The sequence below is a fragment of the Syngnathus scovelli genome, chromosome 2, assembly GCF_024217435.2.
Source record: "Syngnathus scovelli strain Florida chromosome 2, RoL_Ssco_1.2, whole genome shotgun sequence".
In the NCBI taxonomy this organism is placed as follows: Eukaryota; Metazoa; Chordata; class Actinopteri; order Syngnathiformes; family Syngnathidae; genus Syngnathus; species Syngnathus scovelli.
This window is the reverse complement of record NC_090848.1, coordinates 3,667,851-3,690,301: the sequence shown is the minus strand read 5'-3', so window position 1 is coordinate 3,690,301 and position 22,451 is coordinate 3,667,851. Positions and strand designations below refer to the sequence as shown.

At 42.5% G+C, this 22,451-nt stretch overlaps 4 protein-coding genes and 1 long non-coding RNA gene across 11 annotated transcripts in view; all 5 read left to right on the top strand.

The window, feature by feature from the left end:
* Positions 1–7,873, top strand: part of LOC125989346 (nck-associated protein 5) — a 64,621-nt gene extending 56,748 nt beyond the window's left edge. For 6 of the 7 annotated variants that reach the window (XM_049755581.2, XM_049755580.2, XM_049755582.2 and 3 more), the window contains 6 exons: positions 511–598; positions 2,445–2,708; positions 3,032–3,153; positions 3,647–3,782; positions 4,282–4,442; positions 6,321–7,873. In XM_049755581.2, coding sequence (XP_049611538.1) covers positions 511–598; positions 2,445–2,708; positions 3,032–3,153; positions 3,647–3,782; positions 4,282–4,442; positions 6,321–6,581 — 1,032 coding nt within the window. In that variant the 3' untranslated portion in view covers positions 6,582–7,873. Of the gene's footprint in view, positions 1–510; positions 599–2,336; positions 2,709–3,031; positions 3,154–3,646; positions 3,783–4,281; positions 4,443–6,320 lie in introns of those variants that run through there. The other variant, XM_049755587.2, reaches the window with a different exon arrangement.
* A 133-nt stretch (positions 7,874–8,006) lies between these two features.
* On the top strand, positions 8,007–11,666 carry LOC125989350 (ly6/PLAUR domain-containing protein 1). The gene is made up of 3 exons (XM_049755592.1): positions 8,007–8,623; positions 10,268–10,402; positions 10,851–11,666. The coding sequence occupies exons 1-3, from the start codon at positions 8,575–8,577 to the stop codon at positions 11,075–11,077; spliced, it is 411 nt and encodes a 136-aa protein (XP_049611549.1). The 5' UTR covers positions 8,007–8,574; the 3' UTR covers positions 11,078–11,666.
* A 1,142-nt stretch (positions 11,667–12,808) lies between these two features.
* On the top strand, positions 12,809–15,979 carry LOC125989348 (actin-related protein 3). Its single transcript, XM_049755590.2, has 12 exons — positions 12,809–13,014; positions 13,337–13,392; positions 13,592–13,716; positions 13,800–13,910; positions 13,986–14,081; positions 14,188–14,295; positions 14,362–14,505; positions 14,605–14,778; positions 14,861–14,953; positions 15,013–15,138; positions 15,394–15,477; positions 15,558–15,979. The coding sequence occupies exons 1-12, from the start codon at positions 12,971–12,973 to the stop codon at positions 15,651–15,653; spliced, it is 1,257 nt and encodes a 418-aa protein (XP_049611547.1). The 5' UTR covers positions 12,809–12,970; the 3' UTR covers positions 15,654–15,979.
* A 52-nt stretch (positions 15,980–16,031) lies between these two features.
* LOC125989349 (transmembrane protein 182-like) lies at positions 16,032–18,118 on the top strand. Its single transcript, XM_049755591.1, has 5 exons — positions 16,032–16,367; positions 16,700–16,793; positions 16,881–16,997; positions 17,068–17,205; positions 17,277–18,118. Exons 1-5 carry the CDS (start codon positions 16,194–16,196, stop codon positions 17,540–17,542), a joined length of 789 nt encoding a protein of 262 aa, XP_049611548.1. The 5' UTR covers positions 16,032–16,193; the 3' UTR covers positions 17,543–18,118.
* A 681-nt stretch (positions 18,119–18,799) lies between these two features.
* LOC125989351 (uncharacterized) overlaps positions 18,800–22,451 on the top strand; it is a 28,652-nt gene continuing 25,000 nt past the window's right edge. The window contains exons 1-3 of the long non-coding RNA XR_011086548.1: positions 18,800–19,126; positions 19,298–19,346; positions 20,459–20,556. This is a non-coding gene — a long non-coding RNA (uncharacterized lncRNA). The remainder of the gene's footprint in view (positions 19,127–19,297; positions 19,347–20,458; positions 20,557–22,451) is intronic.

Genomic DNA, 22,451 nt, shown 5'->3' with positions numbered 1-22,451 from the left:
GAGCGTTAAAAGCTACAAAAAGAACATCTAATGGAGAGGACTAAGTGCAGTCACAAAGAGAGCCCGGCGAAATCACCTCGGAAATGTAATCCTGATGTGGCCTTTTGATAAGCGCTGAGGAGGCTCCTTATCAGAAGCCCTCCATTCGACAAAGGGCCATTTGATACCATTCCCCGAGCCTTCCATCCATCATCTCCTTACAAAACGGCACAAAAGCCAGACACTTTAGGACCCCTTGTGACTCCCTTTTCACCTCCCTCCGAAACACGCCAATTGAAACTCGATTAGAGTACAATTAACGATGCTAATTGACTAGCTAGCATCTGGCGTGCTGAGGCCATTTTGTTATTTTTAATTTAGACTGGCCTAATGAGTGAGAAGCTCAACTTGACCCCCTTGTGACTCTCTTTTCACCAATCGTAACTCGATTAATTAGACTACGATTGAAGATGCTAATCGACTAGCTAGCATCTCGCGTCCTGAGGCCATTTTGTCATTTTTACTTCACAGACTCTCCTAATGAGTCAGAAGCTCAACTTGAGGGCTGACGGCAAAGAGGGGCGCAAGGTCGATTCAACCGGTCAAGACCACATGATGGGTAAGTTTTGTATTTTCTTGGATGGTTGTGTGATTGATAGCAGATGCTATTTACAGCTCGTTTGTAACTCCAGCTTTAAAGGTCATAACGACTGAGCGCCTGCCGTGTCGTTACAGCTTTTAGCATTTTTTAGCATTTATTAATACGAATTAAATGCTAAACAGAAGTCATCCAAAACTGACGCACCAGATAGATGAACTAACAAATTTTGACGCTTAGGCACTAAAGAACCTCGTTTATGGTCCGAGGGCATAAAAACAATAAATACATCAAAACAAATAGAAGCTAAGCATCAGACGGTGGAGGTATCATCATAGCTTTAGGGCCTCCAAGCATGCAGCCTGGACGTGATAGCGACTCATGAAAAACTACATTAGGTCCAGTGGTCGTTGCCTCGGGCTGGAATTACGCTGGAACTTGTTATAGTTTGCTTAGTGAGGGCATTTTCAACTGTCAAGCCTGGCATTCGATTATACGACTGGGTAATCTATGGCTGCCTGCACTCTGCTCTTTCTCTCCTGCCGTTGCCAGTCTCGTCTGGTACGCCGCATTTGAATGCGACAAATGTCGCCGAGGACGACAACAAGCTGTTCACGCCCGCTTGTTTACATTAAACGGTTGTCGCAGGTGTTGCTGGTGCGTGTGGATGTCAAATGCCGTGATGCGCTTTGTGGGCACACAAAATGATTCCAGCAAAGTGGTTGTTTTGAATTCTGCAAAATAGCACAGGTTTGGACAAAAGTTTCTGGACAGACTTTTTTTTTGTTTTTTGCTTACCGTATTTTCCGAACTATAAGGCGCACCTATAAACCTACAATTTTCTCAAAAGCCGACAGTGCGCCTTATAGTCCGGTGCGTCTTATATGTGGACCAAATTTCTAAATTTAAACTGGCCCGAGGCATTGTGTCATGAAATCAATTATAAGTGGCCCGCTGAAGACTATGAATCATGAATCAAAAAGACTATGGATCATTATTTTGTGATTATAGAGTAATTTGTTGCGTCTGAAGTTGGAATAAAAAAGATAAAATGGAGACTGATTTTATTTGGATTAAAAATCTGACATGATGCATTAATGGTGCGCCTTATAGTCCAGCGCGCCTTATATAAGGACAAAGTTTTAAAATGGGCCATTTATTGAAGGTGCGCCTTATAGTCTGGTGCGCCTTATAGTCTGGACAATACGGTACCTGGTTAGGGTTGACCTGACCATTTTGGAATCTTAATTCTTCATCTTGGAGGAATTACAGGCCAGTTTCTGAGAAAAGCCTGTTTGGATATGTTTGGTTCCAAAACAGCTTGTGACCCCTTAAGATTTAAGATTAGTTCAGTTTCAGAAACACTTGTTTGTTTGTTAGCTTGTGAGCTCAAGTGTGCTTATGATGCAACATTCTGTTGGGAATGGAAATATCCAGAATGTCCGAAGAAATCATTTGCATTTCTGCTGTCGGATATCTTTATGAGACTGACTGCGGAGAATTAGCCTTTCATGTTTTTTCGGCTATATCTATTCACTTGTTTCCAAATTCTGCGCTCTCTTTGATTTCATCCAAATGGTAAAAATATAATATAGCGTCCCTCTGTCGCTTATTTCCGCCTGAAGCCCTGGCCAATCACTTGAGTGTGTCCCCACGAGTGCTTCTGTGGCCATTTCTATGAAAGGAAGTTTAATTTGATTGGATTCCTCTGAACGTGATCCTAATTTTTTTTTTCTGTCTTCTGAACCCACCACAACAGACACCTTGTACTCTCACCAGCCTTTCCATTGCATGTGATGCCCTCACACCTTTTTCCCGTGTGCTGACCCTCGCTTCCCTTAGTCGTCACATGTCCTTGTCACTTCAGGTTCCGGCTGTCAGATGAGAACCTTGGACAGTGGGATCGGTACCTTCCCCCTCCCTGACTCGGGACGCCATATTCCTAAATGCGAGCTCCGAGCCGAGCCTCCCTCCTCTCCTCCAGAATGTTCACAACCCGGTGTCAAAGTGCCTTCCCGACCCAACACCTGTTTGCATGCTCCTGGAAACTTGGGTCACTCCTTCTCTGACCCATCCCTCACTTATAGTGGTTTCACCCCGGACGTCCAGACCCGATTGCCCAAACTGGCCGGTAAGTCAAGCTCCATTAACCTAACAGTTTACTCTTCTTCTTTTTCTTCTATTTTCTTCTTCTTTTCTTTTTCCTTCTTTTTCTTCTTTTTCTGTTTTTTCATTTTTTTCTTTCTTTTTTTTCTCTACATTTTCTTTTTCTTCTTCTTCTTTATTATTATTATTATTATTATTATTTTATTATTATTATTTTATTATTATTATTACTTTATTATTTTTATTATTAATATTAATATTATTATTATTACTCTTGTTTATACTGCAACTGTGGTTACAGCCATTTTTGGCCATCATCATCATCATCGTCTTTCTTTGGACTTGTAGGTGCAAACAAGACCAAGAGGTTGAGCCTGTTCACCCCGAAGTGCAGCAGTTTAGCCGCAACTGAGGACAAAGACGATGAAACCGGGAGGAAGATCAAAGCGAAGGAGCCTGACGTTTCCGCCGTAAGTTTGAATGATGAACCACGTATGCGGGACAAAATTGGTCTTGCTGTGTTTGCATTTTCCAATTTAATTAAGTTTGGAAGTGCACACCAAATTATTGGAAAGCACTTTTCAAAATGGAGCAGGTTGAGGGTCTGCATCAAAGAGACCCAACAGAACATCTCTTGACAAAGCACTTTTGCCACAATGGTAGAAGAAAACTTCCCTTTAATGGGAGAAAACTTTTTACAGAAGCAACATTCTGTTCTAGTGATGGGAAAATGAGGCTTCAGATTTGCTTCATGAACCAGTTGTATTTTATTTACTCCTCTAGATGGCACTGTTGGTTTGAATAAAGGAGCAAGTCGTTTGATTTTTTTTAAACTTATCTTGCCCTCTAGAGGCGTAAAATATGACAACTGCTGAATGAAGCATATTTGAAGCTTCATTTTTATTAAACACAAATGACTAAATGTCAGACATGTCACGACATTCTCCTGTTTTTTAAATTTAGGAACGAGCTCTGCGATCGTGTACGTACTCCGGCACCAGTAGCGGCAGCGACACTGAGACCGAACTAAAGCGACCCGTAATCACTGTGAGCCCGCTGCAAAGTTCGGGAAGCAACTACAACAAAATGGTCGACTCAGGTCAGTCAATTCACCGTCCAAAATATTCATTTGTTCTAGAAAACCAGATTTAGAATTTATTATATTATATTTTAATCTATTTTTTTATTTTATTATTTTTTTTTATTCATTATATATTTTATATATATATATATTTTTTTTTTAGTTTTTTTTATTTATTATAGAATTTGAATTTCGGACCTCCAATGAGGAAAATTTCGCCATCAAAAATATTTGTTCTAGAAAACCAGATTTAGAATTTATTATATTATATTTGAATCTATTATTTATTTATTTATTTATTTATTTATTTTATTATTTAGTTTTTTAGTTTTTTATTTATTATAGAATTAGAATTTCGGACCTCCAAATGAGGAAAATGACGCTTCCAAAAGCTCGGGATTAACTTAAGCGGGTTGCAGCCATTTGCGAAAATATTCAGTCCATATATCTCACTTCCCAATTTTCTTCAAGTGTGAAAAATGCAGAGGTTGACTCGCGTGAACTCCCTCTCCAACAGTCGACCGTTGTGAAAAGACGTTGAAGAGTGGCGGTGTGGAGAATCCTCTGTCAATCATGGACTTGTACCAACACGAGATGTTCCCTCAACTGGAGAAGGACAGCAGGAGGATCAGCCAATACGACCTGTTGCGTAAAGAATCGGCCCTCGACGTGCTCGGCGTGAGTACGCTTTTCTTTGGTCGGGAGATTTTCATAGCAAAAGCGGCCTAATTGCTTTCGATCGACTCGCCATCTCTTGTCAGGGGGTATTTGCCTACCCTTATTTAACGACGCTCAATGACAAATGAGGACCAGAGAGCGTGAAATGGCCTCCAGCTGCCGCCGCAGGACAGCCGGGCTACCCTCGACTACCCCGATGCCGGGCCTGACACAAAAATCTATAATCTGAGTCGAGGGGGGGAGGGGGGAATCTGACTCAACACTTGTGTACGTTTGAGTTTGTTCACTGAGTTTTATTATTGACCTTTGATGAACTCAAGCGAGATGACTTCAAATTAAATCAAACTTTATTGTAATTCCATACAGCAAATGTCAAATTCACCAAACGCAGACAATGCAGCCAAGGGAATTGTCTTCTGCGAAAATAATCGTGGAGGACGGGTCACAAAGCAGAAAGAGTCAAAACGAGTTCTCGGGAATCCGTGCGGGAATCCCTGCAACAGATCATCGGCTTTTATTTACGCTCCCGTCCGGACGTGCTGCGGCACTTGCGAGGCGTCGCCGGCGGCCGCACTTTGGGAAAGTTTGCCGGCTGGTGTCAAAAGATCTGCGATTTGAGCCTCTTTAATAACATGCGGCAAAAGACTCGGAAGAGCGACACAAAGCTCGCCGGTTCCCGTCGGAACCCTCGCGGCCCACGTTGGCCTCCCATTCATCATCCTGACAGCACCTGACGCTCCCGCTAACAGCGTCGTCTTTCCCTTTCACCAACATGTCTCCCGCTGTCGTTCTCTCGCTCGTAATGTCTCTCCTCTAGCTTTTTTTTTTGTTTTCAGCTCATCATCCGTCCTCCCGTCGGACTCTCACCGTTCTCACCTACGCTTCTTCCTATTGTTTATGCCGGGGAGTAAAAAATGCCCGAGGAACAATAGTTGAAAAGATTTCTGGTTGTTTTGGACCAAAGGAATAGACGAGATACGGTGAAGCTTATCGCCTTGAGAAATTTGAGAAAGAAAATGGAACATTACAACATGGAATGTGAAATATTAAACGATTTCCCGTGGGATTTAAGAGCAACAGATTTAAGAGCGCAATACGGTATTCACGTTATATGCGCATCTTATTTAACGCTACTATAAATTTCAGTGACCTCATGTATTATGCACAATCTTTGAACACGGCGAAATATTTTTCCGAAGGCCAGTTTCTCACTCTGGGCAAAATCCAAATCAGGCGTCAGTGCTGCTGTGGGATGTTCATGCTTCAGGTTGTTGTTCAAAGCTTTAAGGCAGTTTAAAAAGTCCCATATTTAGAACTGCTCTGGAACATCTCATCCACTTGTGCGCTTCAGTCCTTTCATAATTTGTTGTTGTGACCCCAGGCACCATTTACTGGTCTCTTAAAGTAAAGCACGATTGTTCCGCTGTGCTTTTCGAAGCACCTGCTAGGATGTCAACAGCCGCTTTGTGTCGACGGCGTGTGACATGAGCAGATTTGACTATTTTATTATTATTTTTGTATTATTATATACTATTTTTATGTATTATTTTTTAGTATTTTTTTTTATTATTATTTTTGTATTATTATATACTATTTTTATGTATTATTTTTAGTATTTTTTATATTGATATCATTTATTTATTTAATATATATTGTTTTTTTTATTTTATATTTATTATTGATTTATTGTATCTAATTATTATTATTATTACCGTATTTTCCGCACTATAAGGCGCACCTGATTATAAGGCGCGCTGTCGGCTTTTGAGAAAATTGGAGGTTTTTTGGTGCGCCTTATAGTGCGGAAAATACGGTATTGATTTATTCTATCTATTTATTAATATTATACTATTTATTTTATTGTTTGTATCTCCGCAGAAGGAAATTGCGCCGGCGAAGACGGCCGTCTGCCCCAAACAAGCCGGTTCGCTGGACGTCACCTTGGAGTCTCTCAACAAGATCAATCACAGCGGCCCCAGCTTCCGAAAGGAGGCCGTGAGTGAGCGCGGGAGGTTCGACGAGCCGTCCTCATCCGCTAGCTTGTCCGCCGAGGCAGGCGCCGATCCGGCGGGCTCCCTCAGCGACTCGCTTTATGACAGCTTCTCGTCCTGCACCAGCCGCGTCTCCAATGACGTGTGAGCCATTTTTTTTTTTTTTTTTCCGTGATTATTTGGGTATCCAACAGCGTCGATTGACTGACCGCCGCGAGTGTTCCTGCTGCCTGCGGCGGGGGCAAAGAATCAATTTTGATTGGAGTGACTGCAGTCTTGCACCTCACCTGTTGATGAAGAACCCAACAAAAAAAAAAGCACTTAGAGGCGGAAAGCTCAAAGCGTCAGCTTGATGGTAGCAAAACATGACTCAATGCAATTTCTGGTGTCCTTTTAGGTTTACACTGTTTTTTTTTTTTTTTTTCTTTTTGGGCCGAGTCAAGTCGGTCGCTTTGCTGGCAGTTGCTTTGGACATTCCAGGAAATTGAATCTGCTGCTACATGCACCTAGCTCAGTTTTTAATTTTATCTTCCACTATCAAAGAGCGGACACTTTGACTTCCTTAATGTCTCTTCCAACATATTTTTATTTTTTTAAAATCTCATTTCTAATTTTGAGTCACTTAACTTCTCTTTAGTGCAGATTAACAGACTGTTGGTAGCTCAGGGAACAAAGCGAACTCAAATCAATTGTAGCGTCAGAAAGATGTCGACTTGCATATAAACGCCGCCAAGAAGTTTTCTCGGTTTCTACGATGCAAAGTCCGTCTCGTGCGTGTGTGTGGTTTTCCGAACCCGAACCAAACCTCACCTCTTGATTATTTTGTAAGTAAAAGCGATATAAGTTAATATCAGAAGGGGCATTGCTAATTCATATATGCAAATATGCACATAAAAAAAAAAAAATACACCTGTACATTCTTTTTTGCCAATCTTTTAAATGAGCTTTTGGAAAATAGCTTGTAACTTTTCTTATTGAATTCTTTTGGGGTTCTTGTTTGAATAGAAATCTTTATTTTGATCAAAAAAAAAAAAAACAAAAAAGAGCTAAAATATTTTATTTTAAAAGACATATATAGGTAATATTATGCCAAATTCCTTTCTGGAACTTGACCAGCTGGTGCTAACCAACACAGCAGACTTGCGTGTTGCAATTTTCCTTTTTTTTTTAATAAAACTCTTGAAAATGTGCGAGTGCGGAGAGCTTGTGTATTTTTCTAGGTGTCGCGTATTTATACCCATGGTTTTTTTGTACTATCGGACTGTAGTGTGATTCACCTCTATCCTTAAATGTTCCCTTGGAAATGGTTACCGGCAGTGTTACTTTGGTAAACCCAATTAATTGCTCTAATTATTCCTGCGTGCAATCTTGTCTGTTACACTAATGCTCTATTTTATGTAACTATTTCCTAAATAAATATGACCAATATTTTCTGTCGCAGCCGAGCGTGTATGTTTGTCTGTCCCAGCGTGCGTACTTGGTTTTCCAGGAAAGAAAAAACCTCAAGGGGCCACCACGCCTGTAATCACTTTTCTACTAACAATCCGTCAACAGGAGACAGTTTGCACCACGAGTGCGGAGGGATTTCCAAGTAAGCAGTCCCACGGTGCTTCATTACGCAGCTTGACTGAGTGCACTTAGTTAAACTCCATCATGGTGATTGTGCGCCATAATCTGCCTAATATGCTGAATTAATCTGGCGCTGGAACAGAATGATCATGTGTGACGCTTGCTTTAGTCACCACACAAGATCATCGATTTTTTTTTTGGTTGCAAGGTTAGATTTCGTATACATATGTTCCAGGCTACTAAAAAAAAAAGTGGAACCCAAATGGCCCCAGAGCCCTAGTTTGGACACCTCTGCGCCAAACTTTAAATGCTGCGAAATTAAGAAAAGTTTTTGAAAAATCGCACGTCATTTTAATATTGAAAATCACAAAAAAAGTGATCGTGAGTGCTTCGATTCGTCACGTGGTCCTCTATAAGGGTCCGGCGCTCATCGCGCGCGTGCAGTGGTGACCACGACGAGCGCGGAGGATGCTGACGAGCTCTAGCGTGCGTGCGCTTCATCCTTGGCGCTTCATCCTGCTCTTGTTTGTATTCTGAGCAACTTTCTCCGGTCGGATGCCATCCCGGGAGACATGCGTCTGCTCGTTTTGGCGACTCTTCTTGGAGTCTTGGTTCACGCAGGTACGTGCCCCTTTTTCGCGAGAAACCGCACGGGCGTACGTCTTTAATATTTAAATATAACCTTCATCATAACCTCACTTAAATGTTGTCACGTTTCAAGATTGAATGTGATTATGAGGAAACTTTAACGCAACTGCGTATATATTTTTTTGGGTATGACTTGGTGTCATGCAACCGGAGCATTACGCACGATGACTTTTCAAAACGGAAGCATTTATTTGATTTTATTCATATATGCAGTCAGAATAATAAGATGCTACGCTGTTAATTATATTTTCCGTCTTTCTGCCTTAAATCCAAGGAACTCCATTGACTTTTCTTATCGGTCTGAATTACCCATTGAGACTAATCGAATGCTATTTGTTCATGCTGATAAACTGCATTTCACTTCGCGGCATGACAGAAACCCTCTGAAATAATAAGAAGCCGCTTGCGACCATAATCTGAAACTGACTGATTGAGCCACTCACTCACTTCCTTTTTTTTTTTTTTTTTTTGTGTTTGCTTGTGTTTATCAGTGGCAAACTTGGCAGATTAATGGCGTCCAACCTTTTCCATAATTACTCCAATGAGCATATGTGCCGTGTTTGGTTTGATTGATGCTGCTTCAATGATTGCTTCAACTAATTTGAGTTGACTCTCAGGCTTCACTGATGTTTGTTATGCATTGCACACAATTGTGTTGTCCACGGGTGCTTTGGCCAGTTTGTGGCAAAACAAACACTCAAGCTTCGATGGAGATGTTAGCAGACAAACACACGTCGTGGCTTTAAAAGTGGCCCGTAAAATGTTTTCTCTCGGAGAGGTGAGGTGGTGGCACTTGCACTTCCCTGGAGGCAGTGCATCACGCCGCTTTTTGTTTGCATTGTAAATGAAACTTTACCGACCTCTAAGAAAGTCGCTTGTTAAAAAAAAAAAAAAAATACCACTGATGTGATTTTTACGGCCTCGCCTCACTTCATTATGTGCTTGGCAAAAAATCCTCAGCCGCCCTCCAGCTCGAGGTGATGTCAAGCTAGCAGTGCAGCGGAGGGAAGACTCCATTAGTTTTGTTTGGACATGAAGCCATACCTTATGTTTGGCCTTTGTGGACTTTGAAAACTGAGTGAGGGCATTTGAGTGTGAAAAAAGGAGGCAGACGTTGTGGTGAAATACGAGCGAGGTGCAAGGATGGCGTAAAACCGCGGTGGCGTCTTGTCAGAAATCTCTGCTGCCCCAATTAAACCTCAGCAACATTTTATTGCATATTCTAAAATAGAATTACATATTATCGTCTCAACTCTCTCGACCATTACACCGGAAACAAAAACAATCCCACAGTCGTTCCTGGCAAGGTTGCAATAAATGAGTAGCATGGATGACACAATATATCAGATTTGCAACCTTTTGCAACCTTGACAGGTTGTTGCCAGGGAAGTTCACCCACTTGATGGGGGTGAATGGAAAATACAATTTTTTTAGGGCCCATAAACACACCGTAACTTTCGACACATCTGCACCATGGACTGCTCACTACTCATTATTAGGAGCAGAACATGGAATCTTGCAATGTCTTTATGCAGAGCCACTCCAAAATATACTCCATCATAAAAAAATAAAAAAAGTCCATGTCATGAAAACCAAAGCTCCTCTGTGTCTTTGCAGGAGACACCCTTCAGATCCAGTGTTACCAGTGTGAGGAGATGAAGCACAACGATTGCTCAACGCCCGAGTACATCGTCAACTGCACGGTCAACGTGCAGGACATGTGCCAGAAGGAAGTGCTGGTCAAACCCGACGGTGAGTGAGCCAATCGAAATTGCCGTGTTGCAACAAAATGGATTATTCCGATTATCAATTGAGGGTCGCTCGGCTGCCGATACAGTATAAGTTAACTTTATAATTTCACAAACACTGGCGAAGCTAGAGGGGGGGCCACGAGGGCACGGCCTCCTTAAAATATACATCAGGTGATGGACCAGATAACTGACTTTTGAGGGTTTTTTTTTTTTTTTTTTGTCCCTCCATACTTTTTTTTCCACTCGTCCCCCAGGAACATGTAATGAATCCGAATATTTGGGGCGTTTGTTTTGCGGACCTGCTCCTCTTTTCCAGTCACTTTGCTCTCCAGGGTGACGATAGTGATAAATAAACGTCAGCCTTGCCACGATGCAGCAGATTAAATCTGAAGCCTGGTCCGACTCCAGAGGGAGTAAGTGAATAATTCAACTTGTCCCTCTCCTCGCAGGCATTCATTATCGGAAGTCATGCGCATCGTCCGCGGCGTGCCTCATCGCCTCCTCGGGCTACCAGCAGTTCTGCACCGGGAGGCTGAACTCGGTCTGCATTTCCTGCTGCAACACGGCACTCTGCAACGGGCCCAAGAGGAAGCGGGCCGCTCCCTCGATGGCGACGCCTAAGCCGCAGATGAGCGTCAGCCTCGCTCTCCTTCTCCCGCTTCTTTCTCTCGTTTGATTTGAGCCACGGGATGGTTGTCATCAAAGCTCGTTGCCGCGTAAATCCAAAAAGTACATTTAAGGGAAATTCTGAACCCTTGCTACTTGGAATCTCAGTGGACACGCCTTTTCGACCATCTTGGATTCTTTTTTTTTTTTTTTTTTGGTGCGCCAAAATATGAGTTGGACTTTTGCTTCTGTCATGGCTGCTATTCTACGAACTGTCATTTGTGTCGCTGTCGCTGACAAGGAAATGCATTTTTTGTGCCTAAAAAAAAAAGCGCTGATATATTTAGGTTAACATCTGAAGAGCACAAAGTGAAAAATGAGTGAAGGCAACACAAGGACCATAAGCACAATTTAATTCTCACCCGAGAGCTGCTTCGAGTTGTAATTAATGTTTAGAATTAGATCAATTAGCCAGATTAGATCCGATCGTCATGATTTCACGACCCTTTCGTGCTTGCATGGGATTCTTTACTCGGTATGCATAATAGTCTTTATTTGGTTCTATGCTTTACTGTTAAAGATATTGTTGCTTTGTTCTGATCGGTTTTCTGTGAAGAGTACAACTATTCTTCAGATCAATAAATGTTGTGTTGACAGAGCAGGAGTCTTTTTATGCCTGATTTTTGGCAGTATAAAAAATTTAACCAAGTACGGAACATTGCTTGCAGTCAAATGTACTCATACCTTTCTGCTTAGCAAAGTCAGAACGGACAAAAATATTTTAATTGAATACAGCTCAATCCAAAAAATATGTTGACATCACCCAATTACTCTGAATATTTTTTGCATATTCCTCTGTGTGTGTGTCAAAGACGAGGACTTGTAAAACTCCCACTGGATGACCCCGACAGAGAAAGGACTTATTAGGACAACGACAACTTTTTTATTATTGCGAGCAAGCAACCGATGCAGCTCTCCGACCGCCTCAACATGTGCTCCGTTAAGGTCGAGCACAGAGGAGGAGGTCACTTAGGCCGAGCCCACCTCCAGCTAGCTTTAAAGGGCAGGCAAAAGCAGCACATTATTAAAATTAATAAGAGGAAGGTGAAACTAAAGTCTCAGTCTAATGATGTGCACATAAGAAATCAGAGATACTTGTACATAACATTTTAACTCTTTGTACGTGGGATGAGGACTGAGTCAGTCAAGGTTCTCGATTGAACATCTACTGGCCAGACTGTTTTAAAAGCTACTTAACTGTTGTTACTATAACAACAGTAAAATGGCATCAAAGTTAAAGCAGCTTGTGATGGAAAATTAATGGGATGATGCAGGAATGCATTAGACTAATGTGAAATATACTGACCCTTACCAGAATTGCAACCATTAGGGCTACCACTCTCATTAATAATATACAGTACAGACTACTCAAACGGAAGAAAAACAAAAAAATATGGATTATGCACTGCTGCCCTCTAGTGTTTCTTTCCCTAATTTTCAAGCTTGTCATTGTTAGAAGAGAGCCATATATAGATATGAGATGGAAAATGCAAATAAATTGTTGCCAATGAGCACCAAATAATAATATATAATAATAATATAATATAATGATAAATAATAAATAATTAATAGTGATTTATTTGCTCGACTTTTTCTACCCTACTACTTTTACCCCATTCCGGTAGATGGCGGTAATGTACCCGAACTACTAAATAAACTTACATAAACCAAAGAAGGAATCAGTTGCACTAGCTAATGCCATCCACTAGGGGTCACTGTTTTACATTTGAGAAATCCACAAGCTTGCAGGCAAATCTTTGAGAACCCGGAAGCGCTCCTCCGTCCGAAGTGGCTGGGCTGGTGTTCTTGAGGCGTCAGCGACTTAAATCACCCGCGATCGGCACATCCATCTATATCGGGCGCCTGGCATATTTATCTGCATTTGGCTTGAAGGCGAGCGAGCATGGCTGGTCGAATGCCGGCTTGCGTTGTCGACTGTGGCACCGGGTAGGTGTGGAATATGCTAGCGCTATTTAGCTGCGGTTAGCTTACATGTCAAGTACCCGGCTAACGCCCTCATCGTGTTGCACCACTTTTCTCCCTAATCTGTGTCGTCAAAGTTTCCTGTTGTTTTAATGGAGGGAAAGAGGGATACTTATAAGTTGCTCAGGCTTGCGTTTTGTGATACAGCTGGCTTTTAAAGGGCTTTTCTTTCGGTAGCTATCGAGGCTAATGCTACTTCCTGGTACCCCCCCCCCCCCCCCCCAACACACACACACACACACACACACACGGAAGCTGCGACGTTAACGTTTTTTTTCTCCTCCAGGTACACAAAGCTTGGTTATGCTGGAAACACGGAACCCCAGTTCATCATACCGTCATGTAAGTCATGGGATGACAGATTTTCACCTTTTATTATTATTATTTTTTTTTTTGTAGAGTTATCATGTCATGTGATCATACATGGAGTTAAGTATGACAAGTGAATTTGATTTGCACTGTTTATACATTAACATAGTATGAGGACCTTCTGAACAAGCGTTATTTTTTGGGGCTTCTCCCAACGTTTATTTTTGAACAGGCATTGCAATCAAAGAGTCCGCCAAAGTTGGCGACCAGGCGCAGCGGCGAATGATGAAGGGCGTTGACGATCTGGATTTTTTCATCGGGGATGAAGCTATCGATAAGCCATCCTATGCAACAAAGGTCAGATGTCATTTTGCAACTTAAACGGTTTAGTTAGACTTCTCAACAGAGGATTGACAGTGTTTTCATTTGCTCCCTCCTAGTGGCCAATCCGACATGGAATAGTGGAGGACTGGGATCTGATGGAGAGATTCATGGAGCAAGTCATCTTCAAGTATCTGCGGGCGGAACCTGAAGATCATTACTTCCTTTTGGTAAAACCTCACTTCCCTCCCTGAAAAAATGTTGTTTTGTTTAGTGGTAACGTGCTGTGTGTCTCTTGGCTGCAGACAGAACCTCCATTAAACACACCAGAAAACCGAGAGTACACAGCCGAGATCATGTTTGAGTCGTTCAATGTCCCGGGTCTCTACATCGCTGTTCAGGTACTAAAAGAAAATTCCAACTTATTTATTGTAAAATCATTATATACATATATTTATAGTGTTTTTATTGGGGGTGCCATGTTTATTTTTACAATTGTGTCCTTAGGCTGTCCTGGCTCTGGCAGCCTCCTGGACATCCCGGCAAGTGGGCGAGCGAACATTGACGGGGACGGTGATCGACAGCGGCGACGGCGTCACGCACGTCATCCCAGTGGTACGTGGACTGTGTGCTTAATCCACTTCTTCCCGCCCTCATTCCTGTTTCCTCCGTGCATTCCAGGCTGAAGGTTACGTCATCGGCAGCTGCATCAAACACATCCCCATCGCGGGCCGGGACATCACGTACTTCATCCAGCAGCTGTTGAGGGAACGAGAAGTGGGAATCCCTCCTGAGCAGTCGCTGGAGACTGCCAAAGCTGTCAAGGTCAGTTTGAAGAGTTGAAGGATTATTATTATTTTTTTTTTTATATGTGTCAACGTCTCACCACTTTTTTTAACCGAGTGTTTGATCACGTCACCGCAGGAGCGCTTCAGTTACGTGTGCCCCGACCTCGTCAAGGAGTTTAACAAGTACGACACGGACGGGTCCAAGTGGATCAAGCAGTACACAGGCATCAACACCATCACCAAGAAAGAGTTCCTGATCGATGTGGGCTACGAGCGTTTCTTAGGGCCCGAGATCTTCTTCCACCCCGAGGTGCCTTCCTGTTCAGCATTCACTTGTGCATTTTTTATTTTTTTACCTAAGTTGGAATTGACAATGGTTTGCTCTCGTGCAGTTTGCCAACCCAGATTTCACACAGCCCATCTCCGAGGTGGTGGATGAGGTCATCCAGAACTGCCCTATCGATGTCCGCCGCCCTCTCTACAAGGTATGCAAAGTGGAAAGCAAACGGTTGGACTTTGTGCTAATTCGTCAAGTGCGCCACAGAACGTCGTGCTCTCGGGAGGCTCCACTATGTTCCGAGACTTTGGCAGACGCCTGCAGAGGGATCTCAAGCGCTCGGTGGACGCCAGGCTGAAAATCAGCGAGGAACTCAGCGGCGGCAAGTTGAAGGTAACGAGCGCAGATGAATTAATTCCCTACGATGAATTTGCACTCGATACCACACAAGCACCCAGTTATCGAGTAGTAAGTCGCCGATACCAATACTAAGTATCGATACAGTTTTGAGGTGTAAAATTTCCCCCCTAAAAACAAAAAACAGTCAATTATGCTGGATCCCAATTCAGCAAAATCAGGAATTTTTGTTCTACTGACTGCAATTCTAGAACTTAATTAATCAATTAATTTTTTTTTTTTTTTTGGCAGCCAAAGCCCATTGATGTGCAGGTCATCACGCATCACATGCAACGATACGCCGTCTGGTTCGGCGGCTCCATGTTGGCCTCCACTGTGAGTACTATTTTGATTGCCATTTTTTTTTTTTTTCGACTTGATTCGATCTAAGTTTGATGTTCACTTTGTTTCGGCAGCCCGAGTTCTACCAAGTGTGCCACACCAAGAAAGACTATGAGGAGATCGGTCCCAGCATATGCCGCCACAACCCCGTGTTCGGGGTCATGTCTTAGGCCATGGGGGGGGGAGCTGGTTGGGCGGAGCTGGAGGTCAAATGTAGGAAGCTCACACGGCGTGGTGCTCTCTCGTGAGCTTTTGGCGCTCCTAAAGACCTCTTCATTGAGCTCGAATGACAGCGGACCAAACAAACTACCAACGGCAGTAACGACGTGACTCAATTAGAAGGGACGGGGAACTCCAATCATGTTTCCTGCAAATAATTTAATAATCGCTGGTAAATATTTAATTAGTGCTCACAGGGTTGTAACACGCTTTCTCAACATGCCTGGGTCAGCTTGTCTGGCGGGAGGCGGGGCTAAATAAACGATGAGTCATGAAATGTTGTGCAATTAATAATTGTCTTTAAAGAAAAAAAAAGAACGCTTGCTTTCAGTTTGTCAACTTTTTTTTTCGCCTCTTGCCTTTCTACTCAATGTCATTATATTTAGTTGTGGCATCTGCTCCTCTCCTTCCTGACACATGATGCAAGTGTTTATTTTCATCCCTCAACTGACGGGGAGCTTCTGCAGCCACGCGTGAAGCTGACCGTCAACATGTCGGAGCGTTGCCACCTAAGCCCAAACGAGCGTCTCAGCGTGCTTCTCTTCTTTGCTTTGTTCTCCGTGGCGCTCACACTTCTATCCACTCTGGTTTTCTGCGCGACCGACTACTGGCTGCTGGGTTCGGCTGAGCTCTGCCGTCCAGGAAGTGACTCGAGAGAGACACAGGTACTGTCCAGGATTTTATAAAAGTTTAAAAAAAATGGTAAAATAATTATTTTCCCTATTGTAGGGGTGTCCAAAGCACGTGTGTATGTATTTATTATACTTAAATATATATATATATTAAAAAAAAATCCCCCGAGTCGGCTTATGAAATGGCGCCCTCTGCTGGGGGTGTACAGGGACTGCAAGGGTTCTACGACGCAAATAGTTCTGAAACATATGAAAGACCATAAATTTAAATAATATAAAAATCCGTCATGAAACACAGCAGCCCTCAGAGGAAAAAGTTTACATATTGCAATGCAAATATTTAACCCGTGGTGTTGTAACACAAGGCGACAGACAGCATGCTCTTCCACGAAGGGCTCTTCTGGAGATGTTCCTTCCCAGCAACATCTCCTCAATACTCTCTTTGGAATCTTTGGATCTGTAAGCGCATTTTTCCACCCCGCCACTATCATTTGGACTCTCACAATAATTCTCACAAGCATGTTTTTTTTTACTTTTCACTAAAAGCGTCAAATAGGAAAGTATGCCAGCCAGCGTTCCTCTTCCCGTTTCCAGCCAAGGTCCCGTTTTGGGTGCCGTCAGCAGATTCCCCTGAAGAACCATACGAGCATCACAAGGCCATTAGTAGGACGTCTCATCTTGCCCATGTGTCCGCACGCTTTGGCTTCAGTTGTCCTCACTGACATTTTCTCAGTTTTCAGAACTTTTTGGAGCATCTTCCTCATCGCGGGGGTAACCACGGTGGTCACTGGTGGGCTTTCTGTTATTTGTACGGCCCCTCTCTCCAATTACAAGCTCTACAAATTGGGTGGAGCTTTTTTGCTTTGTGGAGGTCAGTATCAATTCCTCCCTAAGCAAACCCCGACCAAGACTGTTTCATCATCTCGCTGTCTTGTATGGCAGGTGTGTGTCTGCTCATCGTGGTGCTCATGTATGTGTTGTGGGTCCAAGTGTTGGACACACTGGAGGAGTTCGCCCGAGGTCAGCAGGCAAGCGGTTGCAGATCTTTCCACCTGAGCATCCAGAACGGCCCGTCGTTCCTGCTAGCTCCTGTGGCCGCCTTTTTTAGCCTGCTGTCTGGTCTCCTCTTCCTCGCCATTGCACACAACGCTCGACCACATCACACTTCCAAAACAACACACACTCCAGAGCTCCAAACTGAACTGTGACTTTATTTGACATGCTTTAAGGAACCTGGCATCGTATGAAGCAAAGACTAGCAAAGGTCCTTCAAGAGTGGTCCAGCTTAAGCCTACCATATTCTTAAAAAAAAAAAAAAAAAACCCTGAGAAAAGTAATGACAAATGCTAACCACCATCAACGCTTAAAAAACGAATTAAAACTAGATGAAATAAAAAACCATTTGTAATAAAAACTGTCAACCCTGCAGTATACTTAAACTTTGTTGCACATTAAACAGAAGACTGACATTCTTTTAAAGTGCAAATAACATCATGTCACCAAATGAACACATCATCAATCTCTCATCGAGTATAAAATCAACCAGAGGATCTTTCTGACCTCCATCAGTGAGCATAATTGGAATACTTAATTTGGAGTTTAAATCATCTTCTTTTTTTTAACCTAATGAATCGACCCACTCTTCTTTCATTATAACTGATCGATTGGATCAGACAGAAGTGCTGAAGAGAGGTGTGTCGAGCTTGAATGTGCACTCGATCTGGACATGAGAAGGATGCTCGGGTCACGGGGATGGAGATAATAAATGAGACTGTCACAATCCATTTCCTGACAGCAAGTCCACTTCCTGCCGTGGCCACTAGGGGGCAGTGTTTCTTCGTCATAACATGTTTTTATTGACACAGGCAAGAACCCGGAACTCGTGGAGAAGCGTAAGTGGGATTTATTATTAACCCTTCCCGACAGAACGACTTTTTATCCATTTTGGTGTGATTCGGTTAAAATAATGAGGGTGATCTTGCTGTAAACACATTGATTGTTTTGAGATCCTCCATCTCATAATTTTTGCTTTTAATTAGGCGAGTGACTGAGACAAGAGTAACCACACTTAGTTATGAGATCCGGTACAAGTATGTAAATCCAAAAGCATTACAAAGAACCACAAAATTAAAACGTTGTGTTTATGAGTATTTTTAACAAGGTAAAAACACACTAGTTGTAATTTTGCAATTTAAATCTTCAAAGTCAAATGTATTTATTTACTTGCTGGGTGCGCATGCGCTCTGAGATTCTCCCTTATGCTACCCCGTCGCGTCTTGCTAGCCGCGGGCTGACCCAGGGGCCACAATTATTCAACACTTTGCTCAACCAAGTAGAAGAATTAGCCTCTTCTGCCCGTCCAAGACCTTCTCACCTACTTTCTGACCTCAGAGTGAGGCTTTGACTCAATTAGGCCGCTCACGGCTGTCCTTGGGAGACCTTTTCCATAAACGTGAGACCAAAGTAATGCTTGGCGTGATTTAAAATAGAAAGACAAGAGGAGATGAAAATGGAAGTATTGTTCATTCACAAGTTCTTCCCCTTGTGGACTATAATTAGCCATTGCAAGTCCCACGATGAGAATTACAGTAATCCCTCGTTTATCGCGGATAATTGGTTCAAAAAACCACCCGCGATAAGTGAAATCCGCGAAGTACGGTCACCAACAAGAAGTACTGGGCAGGCTAACGAGTTAGCCGAAAGATGCTAATTCGCGATCGTGCAAACACGCGAAAAAGGACTTCTAAAGGAATGTAAATGAACATTTGGAGCAATACTACATTGTCCTAAAGGTTAGACACATTTCCTCAATTTAAAAGATTTTTTTTTTTTTTTACTTTTAAATTGTTTAATTTGGAAAAAAAAAAATCACGATGTAGTGAAGCCGCGATAAATGAAAGTAGTGAGGGATCACTGTATATTTTTCATATTTTACAATGTACTCATATTTTTTTCCCCTATAGATTGAATGAAGAATGAAAAGAAGATGTGCCGGAATCTACATTTCAGCAGGTAATTTCATTCCAAAATCTACACTTTGGAAACTTCATTTGACCTCACCCACAAATTCTGTTGGATGAATTGAGATGATTTCATCTAAAAAATCGTCACCTTTGATGCAATGGAAGCAGTGACTTTTTCCCCCAAATGCTGCAGAAATAAATAGAACATAGCAAAGCGCCTCTCTTCCCTCTATGTAATACTTTTAATTTTTCTTCCATTAAAAAGTGGTTAGAGTACAGATGTCAGGATCTCCCGGCAAGTCGAAGTGAGCTAACAGGCTTTAGCAGAAAGAATCGGCGCTATTGAAAGGAGAATTAGACTAGCATCGCATCAGGCCCACCCCGCCAAATCTCAAATCTATTTTTGACAGTGGTATTAATTATCGAGCTAAAGCCGCTGTTGCATATTGATTCATCGGGCTTCACACTTGCATTATCTTCTATTAGGCGCTAAAAGAAGGGGAGCTTACACTGAGCCTTCAGGGGCGTTTTGCCACTCCCGTGAGAATGTTAAACCATGTCAGACGCTGAAGCGGTGAGCCAAGCCCTTTTTTTTTTGGTTTTGTTTGTGTGCATCGGCACACCGTGCAACTTTAAGCTTTAAATTTGATTATTTCGTGGAGTGTTTTTTCTTTTTTCAATTAGCTCCTCAATCTGGTTTGTGCACAAATGTGTCATCTGAGTACAGACACTTTTATAGAGAGGTGCAACCTTCATGTAAAATTGTTTGGCTTCGTGCAAACGGGAGTCAGCCTGCTTAAAATCAAGGGGGCGGGCTGAGGTCTGGTTGTCACGGTTACGCTATTGCTGCAGTCCCACAAAGAAATTCAGTTCAGTTTTGTACTCCCCTCATTAAAGGTTATTAAATGTTAGTTGGGTGGCTAAATAAATAAATAAATAAATATTAAAAAATACACTGAAATCTACACAAAAATAAATAAATAAATAAATAAATAAATAAATAAATAAATAAATAAATAAATAAAAAAAATAAAAAAAAATACACTGGGCTAAATACACAAAAAAAATTAAATAAATAAATAAATATATATATAAATCTCTTTTGCAGCTTGTGATTCAAAGCATGAGGGGAAGCATTAACAGTCTGTGCTTTTCATGTAGGTGCGAAGAAAAAAAACGAGCAGCCCATTTTGCACGGTCCGAAGGCGTAAAGACTTCCACGCCGATCGTCGTCTTCTGATCCTCGCAGGAGTTGGAAGGTGCGTTGCATCTAATTCGTGACCGGCGGTCAAATAATGAAGGCCCCCCAGCAGTGTGACAGCCATTTCACACATGGCTGACATCTGTGATTGGAAAACATATGTTGATATTGATGTATAATTATGAGCTATGGTATCGCCTAAATCGGTGGGATTGAGTCTGCGTTGTGTCGGAAAGACAAAAAGAGATGTGATGTCACGGCGCCCGGTCGACGACTCTCAATCACCTTCTTAATTATGCAGCGAGAATTCAAGACTGTCCGCGAGCAAAGTCTCAAACTTGTTTTTTTTTTGCCAGATGACGTTTTCCGTATCACCTTCGCAGGTGTGACACAGGTGGTAAGCCTGGAATTTTGATTGAGCAAGTGTGAATATTTTTTTTTTGACTTTGTTATGGTGGAGGTCGGGCGTCATGTCCCTGAACAAGTGAGAAAAGCGCCAGAAGGAGGAACGCGGTTGAGGAAAAGTGGAGGATTAACAGGTTTGGAAGGGGGGCGGAGGGGTCGGAAGATGAGCAAGCGCCAAGGTAGATGAAATAAAACGACATTTTCTTTGGAAAATCTCCGTGTTCCTGCTCCGGGTGCCGTTCCAGGAAAGTAGGGCCGGATGCCAATGCCATTAGTTCCCGAGCCCCAGGTGAATTGGCCGCAGTTCCACATGATTAACCCAGATAATTGTGTGTTGATAGAAAGCATGGTCGATGGAATACAATTTTCGGGCCCAGATTCCTGAGCAAACAGCTTGTAATGCAGACGGCGTTCGGCTCACAACACAGAGGCGGAGCTTAACATTTTTTTTTTTTTATTTATTGATGGATGTAACCTACAGTCTTTGTCTTCAAATATTCTTCTTTGCCCTTTAATAAGCTTCACATTTCCGTCACCGGTAGTCAATAACACACCTCGGAGGTGACGAGGACTCGTTGCAAGGAAAGCTGTGAGAACAAATTTCCGTCATCTCAGTGTAATGTTGCCGAGTGTGCTCGGTCGGTCGCCTCTCGCAGATTGTCGGGCTTATGCGCTTTGTCGGCCCGCCTTTGAATTCTTCAGCGAGGTGAGAATTAGAGGTGGGAGGAGGCTGATGCGTTCGCCGAGTAAACACACACGAGATGCAAACATGTCTTCAGTATTATGTTTCTGCACGCGAGGTCTGCAAGTGATGTCACGACGCGCAGCTGTCACTCAAAATGAATATTTATAATTTTATTTTTTAATCCTCCTGTGTTTATAATTTTATTCTTTAATGCTCCTGTATTCAACGAGAAACTCGCGTTTTGCTGTTTTGCTTTGGCGCCATCTTGTGGCAACCTTGTCATGAGGAAGTGAGTTGAGGAGATTCATTTAGACAAAAGTAGTGCTTTGAGCGTGCTCATCTTAAATCTCTTACGCCTCCATAATCTTCTTAGGATCTTAAAATCTGTTGCCAGGTTACAAACACAACATTGTGTTGTCTCTTCAAAGGTGTTCATAGAAAAATCATTTTGTTGAGTATTTCCTTCGATGCATCGTCATACCATGGAAACGATGGTTTGCCGATTATGTGGCACCCGATCTTCTCACCGATCATTGATCGGTTCAAGACAGTATTTGGAGACAGTATTTTTATTTCGGGTATTTCTTTTGTGCCGGAGTGACAACTTGCAGAACTGCTGCGGTACTAATGTTCCTGTAAATTTGATTAGAGGCAATTAACATAGATTTACTTTCGTAATACGCTCCACTGGATTCAAACCTCACGCCACGAGGTCACCCGCAAAACGGAATCAAATCGATATGATTTCAAACAAGGGCACACCTTGATTGCTGCCTACAAACCTGGAGGGCGGCTCGCACGTAAACGGTGGCGATGAAGGCCAATTGTTTCGTGTGGCTCGGAAAAGAAATCGGACTGATTAA

Coding starts and splice junctions, on each gene's coding strand:
- LOC125989349 (XM_049755591.1), top strand. CDS start 16,194: ATGTCGGAGCGTTGCCACCTAAGCCCAAACGAGCGTCTCAGCGTGCTT. Junction 16,368..16,699: donor GTGACTCGAGAGAGACACAG/GTACTGTCCAGG, acceptor TTGTAACACAAG/GCGACAGACAGCATGCTCTT. Junction 17,206..17,276: donor AGCTTTTTTGCTTTGTGGAG/GTCAGTATCAAT, acceptor CTTGTATGGCAG/GTGTGTGTCTGCTCATCGTG.
- LOC125989350 (XM_049755592.1), top strand. CDS start 8,575: ATGCGTCTGCTCGTTTTGGCGACTCTTCTTGGAGTCTTGGTTCACGCA. Junction 8,624..10,267: donor TGGAGTCTTGGTTCACGCAG/GTACGTGCCCCT, acceptor GTGTCTTTGCAG/GAGACACCCTTCAGATCCAG. Junction 10,403..10,850: donor AGTGCTGGTCAAACCCGACG/GTGAGTGAGCCA, acceptor CTCTCCTCGCAG/GCATTCATTATCGGAAGTCA.
- LOC125989348 (XM_049755590.2), top strand. CDS start 12,971: ATGGCTGGTCGAATGCCGGCTTGCGTTGTCGACTGTGGCACCGG. Junction 13,717..13,799: donor AGCCATCCTATGCAACAAAG/GTCAGATGTCAT, acceptor GCTCCCTCCTAG/TGGCCAATCCGACATGGAAT. Junction 14,296..14,361: donor TCACGCACGTCATCCCAGTG/GTACGTGGACTG, acceptor CGTGCATTCCAG/GCTGAAGGTTACGTCATCGG.